The sequence below is a fragment of the Pelophylax lessonae genome (assembly GCF_965119305.1).
Source record: "Pelophylax lessonae genome assembly, chromosome: 2".
In the NCBI taxonomy this organism is placed as follows: Eukaryota; Metazoa; Chordata; class Amphibia; order Anura; family Ranidae; genus Pelophylax; species Pelophylax lessonae.
Genome location: NC_138769.1, coordinates 438,932,552 through 438,945,830, shown reverse-complemented (window position 1 = coordinate 438,945,830; position 13,279 = coordinate 438,932,552). Strand labels below are relative to the sequence as shown.

The window sequence follows — 13,279 nt, the reverse complement described above, 5'->3', positions numbered from 1 at the left end:
ACAGAGGAGTGGAGGGAGAGGAGTGAGAGAGGAGTGGATGGAGAGGGAGTGAGAGAAGAGTGAGAGGAGTGACAGAAGAGTGGATGGAGAGGAGTGAGAGAGGAGTGGAGAGGAGTGAGAGAGGAGTGGAGGGAGAGGAGTAACACAGTGCTCCTCCTTCTCTCACAGGGAGGTGAGTAGTATGATCAGGTTACATAGCTCGCTATGGATCAGCCAGGCAGGCTGCAGACTGTAATAGCAGTAGAGGGGGTGAGGGACAGGTCAGAGGAAGCCTCTTGTCTTGTGTTGGTGTGGCAGTGACCCTTGTACCCCAGGAGGGTATCCCTATAGAGTGATGCCAGCTGTGTCTGTAGGAAGGCATGTTCTGCCATTTCTTATAGCCTACACGTGAACTTGGAGTCCATGAAGTTGGCGGCTGGTGTTGCAGTTGGGGAGAGGAGCCAGGTTGGGCTGTGATTAGAGGAGATCGCTGTGGTCATGGTCCCGGTTTAGGTCCCTGTGCTGGCTGTGTTGGCCAACCCCGCTGTTCTAGATGCTCCTCGGGGCGTCCTGGCTGTGCACCTCTAAAGGACCACAGAAAGCATCTAAAGGGGAGGAGGAGGAGAGGAAACGGAGAGGAGACGGGAGAAGAGAGAAGAAGGAGAGGAGATGGATGAGTCGTCTCTGTTGGATTTATTGGAGTGCTCGGTATGCCTGGAGAGACTGGATACCACTGCCCGGGTCCTGCCATGCCAGCACACCTTCTGCCGCCGATGCCTGCAGAGTATAGTGAGCTCCAGGAACGAGCTGCGCTGCCCGGAGTGCCGCATCCTGGTGGAGTGTGGAGTGGATGATTTACCGGCCAATATCTTACTGGTCCGCCTGCTGGATGGCATAAGACAGAGACCTCGGAGCACCCCCACCGGGAGTCCCACAGCGAGCAGTAATAACAGTAACAATTGCGGGAGTCCGGGGTGCTCTGCCACCGGGGGAACCACTACGGCACCCCCACACCATGCTGCCTGCACCCCGAGTCTGAGGGATCTGGCTGCTGCCAGTCAGAATGCCCTCCTGCTGGCCAAGGTATGTCCACTTTCCGGGACTACTCGGTGCACCTGTTCTGCTGATGGAATGCCAAGGCGGCTTGGCTTTCACAAGACCTGCTATATATAGAGACTGCTAGGGGGGTATGACACTTTCTGGGGGGCTGCACGCCTGATCACAGCACCCAGAAGCAGCAATCAGCTGGGCATAGGAACCAATCAGCTTCTAGCTTCTGCTTGCTAAGTTTGGCTTTGGAAATGAAAGCTGAAAGCTGATTGGTTGCCACATACAGCTGTTCCAGGCTTAGTAAACCCCCCCCCCCTCAATGGCTTTGAGTGATTTGGGAATATTAGTGCTGATCCTCTGTGGCATGTCATTCCATTGATGAGCAAAAGCTGAAATAAGGCTAATTTTACATTTAGGTTGTACCAACATATATATTATGTATGTGGGATCCCCATGGAAATCACTGTAATCCAGCTTGGGCCAACATAAATATGTATGTGCCATACCTATGGGATCCCCATGGAAATAAATCGCTGTAATCCAGTCTGGACCAACATAAGTATGTATGTGCCATACCTGTGGGATGCCCATAGAAATCACTGTAGTCCAGCTTGGGCCAACATAAATATGTATGTGCCATACCTGTGGGTTCCCCATGGAAATTACTGTAGTCCAGCTTGGGCCAACATAAGTATGTATGTGCCATACCTATGGGATCCCCATGGAAATAAATCGCTGTAATCCAGTCTGGACCAACATAAGTATGTATGTGTTGTACCTGTGGGATCCCCATGGAAATCACTGTAGTCCAGCTTGGACTAACACAAGTAGGTATATGCATTACCTGTGGGATCCCCATGGAAATCACTGTAGTCCAGCTTGGACTAACATAAGTATGTATGTGCCATACCAGTGGGATCCCCATGGAAATCACTGTAGTCCAGCTTGGTCTAACACAAGTAGGTATATGCATTACCTGTGGGATCCCCATGGAAATCTCTGTAGTAGATACCACTTCTTCAGTGATGTCTGCTAGCTTCCAGTTTCTATGTCTTGCTCACTGAACAGAACAGGTCACTTGCTCAGCACAGCCGCTATTTAGGAAACACTTTGCATTTTCTCAATGAACGCAAAGTGTTCTCTAATTGGATAAGGGGGAGATTGTGAACCCCCTTATCCAATCAGAGATTGCTTCATTGAGAAAATGCAAAGTGTTCCCAATATAGCACCTGTGCCAAGTGAGGGACCTCTTGTGGTCAGTAGGCAGCAGGGCAACAGGACCCAGAAGCTAGTGGAGATCACTGGAGCGATTTCCATGGGAATTCCACAGGTATGGCACATACATACTTATGATGACCCAAGCTGAACTACAGTGATTTACATGGGGATCCCACAGGTATGGCTCATACATACTTATGTTGGTCCAAGTTGGACTACAGTGATTTGCATAGGCATCCCACAGGTATTGCACCTACATACCTTTTTTCGGTCCAAACTGTATTACAGTGATTTCCATGAAGATCCCACTAGTATGGCAGATTCATAATTTTGTTGCTCCAAGCTGGACTATAGTGATTTCTTTGGGGATCCCTCAGGTATGGCCCAGTCATACTTATGTTTGTCCAAGCTGGACTACAGTGATTTCTTTGGGGATCCCACAGGTATGGCACAGTCATACTTATGTTCGTCCAAGCTGGACTACAGTGATTTCTTTGGGGATCCCACAGGTATGGCACAGTCATACTTATGTTCGTCCAAGCTGGACTACAGTGATTTCTTTGGGGATCCCTCAGGTATGGCACAGTCATAGTTATGTTCGTCCAAGCGGGACTGCAGTGATTTCTTTGGGGATCCCTCAGGTATGGCACAGTCATAGTTATGTTCGTCCAAGCGGGACTGCAGTGATTTCTTTGGGGATCCCACAGGTATGGCATATTCATACTTATGTTTGTCCAAGCTGGACTACAGTGATTTCCATGGGGAACACACAGGTATGGTACTGTATATGCTTAGTTACATTGGTCCAAGCTGTAAAAATCACCATACTTAAACTTCAGCATTAAAGTAAATATAAACCCATGAACACAAATTCTATATATTGCAGCTTACCGGTCTATAATTTGTCTTTCGTTTTTTTTCTGCTCAAGCTTTAGTCCACCTGGTGAACCATTCAGTAACACACTACCTGTCGGAGGAATGAGTGTAACGCACGCTCATTGTACTGTATTTTTGGAGCAGCAGCGTTATTACCCTAGCCTGATCTCATGATTTGAATCACAAATGCTGAAAATATTGTTTGATATTAAAGTTCAGTGCGTAGGAAGTTACAAGGACTTTGGAATTCTGGTGGGATCAGCGGATATTTATCTGTGTTTGCAGTGAATATACTTAGCCTGAAAACAATCTTTGGACTGGTAAGCTGCAGTATATTAAATGTTTGTTCTTGGGTTTACATACACTTTAACTATTTAGCTAATACTGCAGGATTTTCTTCTTGGCAAGACAGAGTGAGCCTGTATTTGGGTCAATGACTCTCTGAAGAGTAACTATACAAAGCTCTGCCAATTGTGTGGCTGATCAGTCAATCTAATGGTGGCCATATACGCTTTGATTTGTGCGATTTGAAACAATTGAATAGCCATAACTTTCCTTCTGATTGCTTTAAGCCAGCCATAGATGATACAATTTTCTTTCCTGCAACCACTGGTCAGTGTTGATAGGGAATCCCTCCCGCAGAGCCATTGTGTTCTCCCGACAGGGGGTGTGGGCAGCCAACCCTACCGAGAGAACACAGTGATTATTGCTAGTGGCTATAGCCACTGGCAATAAATGCACCCTCAAAATCTGACGTATTGGGTACTATCAGCCTGCCCATTAATGGTTTGAATGTTTGAATCCTGGATGGTCCCTGCTAAAATGGCCCAGATTTGAACTGTCTATGGCAGGCTTTAGACCAGGGATCTCCAAACTGTGGCCCTCCAGCTGCTGCAGAACTACACGTTCCATGAGGCATTGTAAAACTCTGACATTCGCAGACATGACTAGGCATGATGGGAATTGTAGTTCCTGAAAAACTGGAGGGCCATAGTTTTGAGACTCCTGCTTTAGACTCAATTTAGATAGGATTTGATCAGAGTCGAACAGTTAAAGCAGAAAATGATTAATTGTGTTGCATTGATCACCGTACTGAGATACTTTGTTCATGAATTCAATCTTTCTTTGTTTTAATCAATCAGAATGTGAGATTGTATAGTGAAAATGCTGGTGCAATTAATAACTTACAATTGTGTCCTCCAACTATCTAAATTCATCTCCTCTGTGTGTGTGTCCTATCTATGAAATGGGTTATCGGCTATAGATTGGTTATTTTTCCAAGAACGATTGATCAGAAAAGAAAACAATTTTTTTTTTTTACTGAAACATGTATAGCAACTATAGATGTGGTCACACAGTCATCAATATCATTCACTTAAAGAATCGTCAACCACACACGCTCCGTTCAATGAACTTAGTGAGCTTTTGATTGATTATGCTGCCGGCAAGTTGATCAGTTGTGGTGGAATTTTATAGATCATTTCTGATCAATCAATTGATTATCTATGTGTGTGTGTCAAACAAACAATCGTAATATAGGTCAACTGAATGGTCATTTTCAATAGACTGACAATACAATGTATCAAAAACAACATAGTATGCATTGCATCATTCAGGTGATTGCATTTTGCACATAGACATTACAGCTAATACTGCCTTGATGAATAAGTCTGGCTAGTCTAACGCTAGGAGCATATAGACTATTTTTTAGTAGTGCAATCGCATTACCACAATCACTAGAGGTTAATCACTAGTAGTCACGACGATTGATCGCTATACATTTGGAACAAATGACTCCTTACAGAGTGAGGCACACAAGCAGCATGTAGTAGCGATTAATGGCACACATTTGGAGCAATGAGTCACTATTAGTTGCTACTCCATGCTATTAGTGTTCCTCACCCCATAGAGAGCCATTTGTTACATATGTGTAGCAATCAATCACTACTACTAGCCATGAATCTCTAGTGATTTTAGTATTTCATTTGTAATACTAAAATTGCCTTTTTTTCATCCAGACTGAAAATTCGATGTGTGCTAGAACGTTGAATTAGAGCACTCTGATATCATAGATCTCCAAATTTGAACAACTCCCTGCTACAAACCCTGACATCGTATGCATTATGTTATTTATATTATTATACAGGAATTATATAGCGCCAACAGTTTACACAGCGCTTTACAACATAAGGGCCGACAGTATAATTACAATACAATTGAATACAGTAGGAATCAGAGGACCCTGCTCATAAGAGCTTGCAATCTAAGAGGGAGGGTCAAAAGAGACAAAAGGTAATAACTGTGGGGGATGAGCTGATGTGAAAAATACATATACAGTTGTTAGGTAGGGGCAGGATAAGCCTCTCTGAAGAGATGGGTTTTCAGGGATCCTCCAAAAGTGGCCTGGGTACCCAGTGTAAGATGTCTAACAATGACTTGCTTTATTTCTGTTTACAACTGTCATTATGTGTGTTGGGTATGACATTATTGGCTCTTTCCCCATCTCTGTACACTATATGTATTTTTTTTACTACCTAATGTGCTTTTGGTTGTACAGATGTTTTTTGATACTAATAAAAAAAGAGTTTGGATTTTAAAAAAAGTGGACAGGGTAGGAGATAGTCAGACAGATTGGGGTAGGGAGTTCCAGAGGATGGGAGAGGCTCTGGAGAAGTCCTGGGGGCAAACATGGGAGGAGGTGACAAGGGAGCTAGAGAGCAGAAACATCTTCACACCTGTATCCCGATACTAAAACTGACATGCTTAATATTTATGTCACTTTGGTATCGGGACACATGTTCATATGAGAACAGTTGTCTGTTTTTTTCTATGGGATTTTTGGACAGAAAGCCTATTGTGTTGTAGATGTGGTCTCACCTTGATTTACAATGTTTCCTGTTTTTATAAACATCCAGAAACGAATACATACATATTTACCTAACTCCAGCCAAAACGTTCTTCTTGTTTTGGATAGCGTGAGGAATGGTTAGACACTGGGATAAATGAATACTATCTAAATACAAGGGACACGTGTTTTCCTATTTGAATCTTGGTTTGATTTGTGTATTTCTTCCAGATCTGTGCAGTAATCCATTGTGAAACTTTCCCTCTGTTCAGGAGCTTCCTGTACTAAAGACTGGAATCTGTAGCTTTCTCTGCTCGTGTAGGGTGACTGGTCTTGGCTCTGTCCCCTCCATTGGATTTCTGGATGCAGCCTGTAGTGGGTGGGGCCTGCTGGGTCCCTCCCACAGCTCTGCTTTCTGCCTAGGCTATGTACAGTACAGCACAGCACAGCACATTTGTTTGAAAATGTACTAGTGAAAGGTCTGCTTTAGGCATTAAAAATTAAAGATAGAAGCTAATTGGTTGCCATCTGCTCCACATTTTGCCTGCTCCAGTTTTTATTTTTTTATTTTAAATTTTCAAAAGAACAGTAGCAGACTACAGGCAAAAACATATTTTGTGTGCCTGCTCCAGTTTTGATAAATTCCCCTCAAAGTATTTTACTTAGATTTTTAGTGCCATTTTTATGCAAGGCTGGCCATAGGCTGTTTGATTTTTCTCTTTCACCCTATGAGCTAGATGAGAGAAAATCAATCTATTCCCCATCCATGCTTACAGCATTGATAGAGGTATCACTGGTGATGACTATTGTATTTAGGCATTCACTATAACATTAATTTACTAAAGGCAAATAGACTGTGCACTTTGCATGTGCAGATGCTCCAGACCTTAGAACACGAGGTAAAGCCTCACTTTGCAAAGAATACCCAATCACATGAAAGGAAAATAAATAAATAAATAAATAAAAAAACAGCATTTTTGCTTGCACATGATTGGATGATGGAAGTCAGCAGAGCTTCTGCTCATTTACTAAGCTCTGGAGTAACTGTTCTTGCAGAATACATCTGCACTTTGCAAAATGCACAGTCTATTTGCCTTTAGTAAATCAACCCCAGTGTCCGTGGGGGCCAGCATCTAATAGGATGCAGTGCATTCTCTGAAAGGTGCCTGTGCTGAGCAGTCAACCTCCTTGGGTTAAACCAAATGCATGAATGACTATTAAACTATAAAATCCACAGTAAAAAGCAATAAAGTAAAAAAGTGATTTTGTGCTCACATTAAATCCCTTTGTGCATGAGTGACTGTGACATAAAATTCAAATATAAAAAACTGGTAAGAATTGGATCGCTTTCGTGTTTGGAACCCTATGTATGGGTAATAAACGTTATATTTGACTTTATTACGCTATTTGAAGCTTTCTTTCCTCTCCTTCCCTATCACATTGGGTTGTTGCACCCCGGAGTCCAGAGGGGCTTTTCCAGTCCACAGGACCGCTTAAAGGGGAACCTTTTGGCCCAGGAGGCCACCAAAGCTTGAATGGTCTTAATGTCATACGACATATGAGCCCCACTGCATCTGGTAAGTGATCCAATTCTTTCATTCACTTGGGAGAAGGAATCGACACCATAGCCAATCAAGTCACAGCATTTGCACCTTCTAATTGTGAAGAATCACTCTCACTAAGGACATTATTTTGAGCACAAAGTCACTACTCAATATTGGACTGTTCTATTATTTGAATTGTAATACAATAACGCATATTGCAGATTGCCAATTTTTACTATTTTTATTGTTTGATATTTATATTTGAATTTTATGTCACAGTCACTCATGCACAAAGGGATTTAATGTGAGCACAAAATCACTTTTTTACTTTATTGCTTTTTACTGTGGATTTTATATTTTAATAGTCATTCATGCATTTGGTTTAATCAATATTGGGAATCTCCATGTATATATAATTCATCTAACTTTTAGCTAGCAAGCGCTGTATTTGGCCTTTTTCCAAAAAAGACCATTCTTTTACACTATATATTTTATTGTACAGCAGCTGCTTTTACCTCTACTTATTATATTCCTCTATTTATTTATTTATATATCCACCTGGAACCCCATCTTTGGCGCGTGGTATATACTTCGTATATTTTTTTACAAACCTCCTAAGTTGACTGCTCCAGGGCAGCCACTGAGCACAGGACCTGGAAACAAGTGGAGATCACTGGAGTAGCGATGTCAACTTCAGTGATTTTCAGCTTCCTGGGGCATCGGCCAGGTATGGTATACACTGTAACATTGGTCCAAGCTGGATGAATGTAACTATGTAAAAAATTAGTCATAACTGAAGTGTCTCTTTAGGCTGACTTTTTCCTAGCCAGACGGTGCTCGCAGGGCCATAACCAACTCAGATTTCAGGCGATTCAGCAGGAATGGCCCAAAATTTGAATGGTCTATGGGCAGACTAGATGTGGCTCACTTGTTATTTTTGATTGTGTCTTCTGAGCAGTCACTAGGTATTGATCACTGGTGTAGAGATTTGCTCTCAATTACCAATAAAATGTAGGGCCTAGCTTGTAGAGATGTAAAGTAAAGGCAGTTTGGGACTTAAATTGAGACACAAGCCAGGTAAAGCACCGCGTCTCCATCCCTGTGATGGAAATTAAGAAAAAAAGAGAGATTGGGACTTTAAATGAGGTGCGTGAGAACAACCGGCCCTAAGTAAACAATAAAAGCTTGTAGAGATGTTGTCTAAAGCAACCAATTGGTTTCCAGCTGTTATTTTTTCAACCTTAGAAAGGAACTGTGTCTTGAAATGGGGTTTATTTCTTATTTCTCTATTTTTATACTGCAGAGCAGTGGCCTCCAAACTGTGGTCCAGGGGTCAGATGGAGCCCTTTGCTTGCCTTTATCCAGCTTTTAGGACACTTTTCCTCCAGCTGACACCATTGATGAGGCACTGAAACCAATGATGGGGCATTATTGTTTCCCACTGACACCGGGACATTTTCTACTCCCCCTGGCCACATTCTGGATCCCCTAAAGCCTGAGGACAGAAAACTGGCTCTTTGGTTTGGTGACTCGTGCTGTAGAGCACATACAGTATTCTCAACCAGGGTTCAGTGGAATCTTAGGGTTCCTAGAGGTTGCTAGAAGTTTCTTGAGCTGTAGCTAATTGATCTCCAATTTGATGGTGCCTATATAGTGCCTGGGTCAATGGCACTTGGCAGAGCCAGCTGCAAGACACCAATAATATTTTTAACTATATGTAATGGTGGCATTCTAACCACTAGTGTAAAAGGGAAATTGTTCTAATTGACCTCTACTGAATTTGTTTTAGCAGGGGTTCCCTGAGACCTGAGACTTATTTTCAGGGTTCCTCTGGGGTAAATAGGTTGTGAAAGGCTGCTATAGGATTTCCCCATTTAATTGTTGCAGTATATTGCTTTCTGTGGACTAAAAAAAATGGTATATTATAAAGAATAGCTCCAAGGTTGTGCCAGTATTTGTAGCAGTATGTGTACAGTTTCTCAGTGTTGAGAACTCCTGTAGAAACACAGTGGCTTGCCTTCACACAATGACATTTGGGAGCTACCCTGTTACATCTGCTAACAACATACTTAACACATTCCACATGTTTCTCCTACTGACAAGTATATCTGAAATACAAAAATACATGCGCTGCATACTCAAAGAGTCACCCTGCATTGATATCTCTTTTTTATAGCTGACAGCTCCAGAACACATCTGTCACGTCAAGGATAATTCCTCATTACCCAGTGCTGAACCTGGCACAAAAACTGTTGTCTCCTAAACTGTGAAATGGGGGCTTATCTAAGTCTACCTGTCATTTTTAGCCTGGAAAATCAAATTCATTAGGCTGGATTCATGCTGTTGCGGTGTGTAAATGCACATTATGCCATGTAGTAATGTGCATTTAGTTAATGAAGCCTGTTCATTCGAATGGGCTTGCACCAAGGCACACCAGAAAAGGTGCATGCACTATTTCATGTAACACAACGCACTGTAGTGCATTTCCATGCATTGGGGTTCAATACAGATGTGTTGGTAAGGAGCACAACAGTGAGCCAGTCAGTTCAGTTAAGGAAGCATAAGGATCCAGGAAAAATATACTTTATCTTATAACAAGAGAAATACCCCAAAAAGGCACAACGTATCATGTTTGCCTGGTTTCTGGGATTTTTTCCTTCATTTTCTTGTAGTTGATGAGAGTAGTTGAAATATATATTTAGTATGTCAAAGAGCAATGTGAATAGTGCTGAAACTCATAGCAACCAATGAACATTCATCTTTCACTGTTCTTACTGCCCTTAACTAATTTAACATGAAATCTGTTTGCCATGGGTTACTGCACTTTGCAATGCCTTATGAAATCCACCAAATGAGCTTAGATCTCTGCTGAAATGTGATGTTTGGGCAGAGGCAGCAGCAGAAGTGTCTTCAACTTAAAGCGGAACTAAGCCCTCCTCTCCTTTACAGCCAGGAAAGTTGCCATCTGAGCGTCTGTTTATTCTACAGTTGTCATGGTGCTGCACATGTGATCAGTTATGACACCAGCCATTTGATGACTTGTCAGGTCGATTGCGAGCACAAGCAACTGTGGCAATCACGGCATGCCTTCAGTGTAACAGTTTTGGGAAACAGTCAAATCTACGGGTCTAGTTCCACTCTAAGGTTTCACCTTTTAAAAAAATGTACTGTGCAGTCGTGGGGCCACAATGATGAAAAGAACATTGTCCATCTTAGAAAAATGAAGCCTAGCTTACATGATTTAAATGAAAGCCAGTCTCTGCTACCCAAAAGCCTGACCAGAAAACTGCCAGTCTGAAAGATCCGCCCTGTCCTGGCATCTGGGACACCTTAAGGCTTGGTTCACACTGGGGAGACTTGTCAGGCGACTTAGGTACATACATATTCGCCAGCACACAATGGATCATGCCTGACAAAGGGGTCCTGCGTGAATCCGAAACGTTGCACTGTTTCTGATGTGATCTTCTCTGCACTAAAAAGCTTTTGGACTGCTTTTGCAAGATCCATGGTGTGCTGGCAAATATGTATGTACCTGTGATAGATTCAGTGTCCAGCTGGTGATCGCTTCAGCACCCACACCATATGTGCCTATATCCAGGAAGGTGTGTGATGGGAATATGAACTTCATTGTCAGGCGACTTAGTCGTCTGACAAGTCGCGCTCCATTTAGTGCAATAGAACTGTTCTAATCGGAGTGACTCAAGTCACTCCAACTTAAAAAAGGTTCCTGCACTACTTGGGGGCAAGTATCTCGGCCTGCCTGGTGTGTTCCTTGTTCTTCATGATGCTCTCTGCGCTTTAAACGGACCTCTGAGACTATCACAGTGCAGGGGCATTTATACAGAGACTTGATTACACACAGGTGGATTCTATTTATCATCATTAGTCATTTAGGTCAACATTGGATCATTCAGAGATCCTCCCTGAACTTCTGGAGAGAGTTTGCTGCACTGAAAGTAAAGGGGCTGAATAATTTTGCACGCCCAATTTTTCAGTTTTTTATTTGTTAAAAAAGTTTGAAATATCCAATAAATTTCGTTCCACTTCATGATTGTGTCCCACTTGTTGTTGATTCTTCACAAAAAATTACAGTTTTATATCTTTATGTTTGAAGCCTGAAATGTGGCAGAAGGTCGAAAAGTTCAAGGGGCCGAATACTTTCGCAAGGCACTGTAGATTCCCTGTCACTGAACACAGCTTTGTGTTGTATACACTCACAGAGCTGTGTTCCGTGAAGCTCAGAGCCGATCGCCGGGTGCCGACGGCCAATGACTGGCTGGGACCATGTGATCGGCATGTGCTATTATAAAACACAGCACAGCTGGGCGCACGCACACGCGTCTCCTACCTTGACATGCAGAATCACGTATATATATATATATATATGTGTGTGTGAGCAGCCGACCCACGCTGTTGTAGTAAATGTACAGTATGCGTCCGGCAAGTTGTTAAAGTGCACTTATAGCATAGCAGGAACGAGCATTCTCCCTTGATTAGAAACCGGCACTTGGGCAGTGCACTCCCATTTCCCCTTAACCTTTAACACTGGAGTTCCCTCTTGGCAGTGAACTCATGACTAATGTAGTGATCACTGGGGATAGAGAGGAGCTGGATTCTTTGGGACACTTAGTGGTCACTGGGGATAGAGAGGAGCTGGATTCTTTGGGACACTTAGTGGTCACTGGGGATAGAGAGGAGCTGGATTCTTTGGGACACTTAGTGGTCACTGGGGATAGAGAGGAGCTGGATGCTTTGGGACACTTAGTGGTCACTGGGGATAGAGAGGAGCTGGATGCTTTGGGACACTTAGTGGTCACTGGGGATAGAGAGGAGCTGGATTCTTTGGGACACTTAGTGGTCACTGGGGATAGAGAGGAGCTGGATTCTTTGGGACACTTAGCGGTCACTGGGGATGAGAGGAGCTGGATTATTTGGGACACTTAGCAGTCACTGGGGATAGAGAGGAGCTGGATTCTTTGGGACACTTAGTGGTCACTGGGGATAGAGAGGAGCTGGATTCTTTGGGACACTTAGTGGTCACTGGGGATAGAGAGGAGCTGGATTCTTTGGGACACTTAGTGGTCACTGGGGATAGAGAGGAGCTGGATTCTTTGGGACACTTAGTGGTCACTGGGGATAGAGAGGAGCTGGATTCTTTGGGACACTTAGCGGTCACTGGGGATAGAGAGGATCTGGATTCTTTGGGACACTTAGCGGTCACTGGGGATAGAGAGGAGCTGGATTCTTTGGGACACTTAGTGGTCACTGGGGATAGAGAGGAGCTGGATTCTTTGGGACACTTAGTGGTCACTGGGGATAGAGAGGAGCTGGATTCTTTGGGACACTTAGTGGTCACTGGGGATAGAGAGGAGCTGGATACTTTGGGACACTTAGTGGTCACTGGGGATAGAGAGGAGCTGGATTCTTTGGGACACTTAGTGGTCACTGGGGATAGAGAGGAGCTGGATGCTTTGGGACACTTAGTGGTCACTGGGGATAGAGAGGAGCTGGATTCTTTGGGACACTTAGTGGTCACTGGGGATAGAGAGGAGCTGGATTCTTTGGGACACTTAGTGGTCACTGGGGATAGAAAGGAGCTGGATTCTTTGGGACACTTAGCGGTCACTGGGGATAGAGAGGAGCTGGATTCTTTGGGACACTTAGTGGTCACTGGGGATAGAGAGGAGCTGGATTCTTTGGGACACTTAGTGGTCACTGGGGATAGAGAGGAGCTGGATTCTTTGGGACACTTAGTGGTCACTGGGGA

The 13,279-nt window shown here is 43.5% G+C and overlaps 1 protein-coding gene across 1 annotated transcript in view; it reads left to right on the top strand.

Annotated features, from left to right (window-relative positions):
* Window positions 1–322: 322 nt before the first annotated feature.
* Window positions 323–13,279, top strand: part of SH3RF3 (SH3 domain containing ring finger 3) — a 673,946-nt gene continuing 660,989 nt past the window's right edge. Inside the window, 2 exon segments of the mRNA XM_082246695.1 lie at window positions 323–613; window positions 616–1,062. Of these exon segments, the coding sequence (XP_082102821.1) occupies window positions 533–613; window positions 616–1,062 (528 nt within the window). The 5' untranslated portion in view covers window positions 323–532.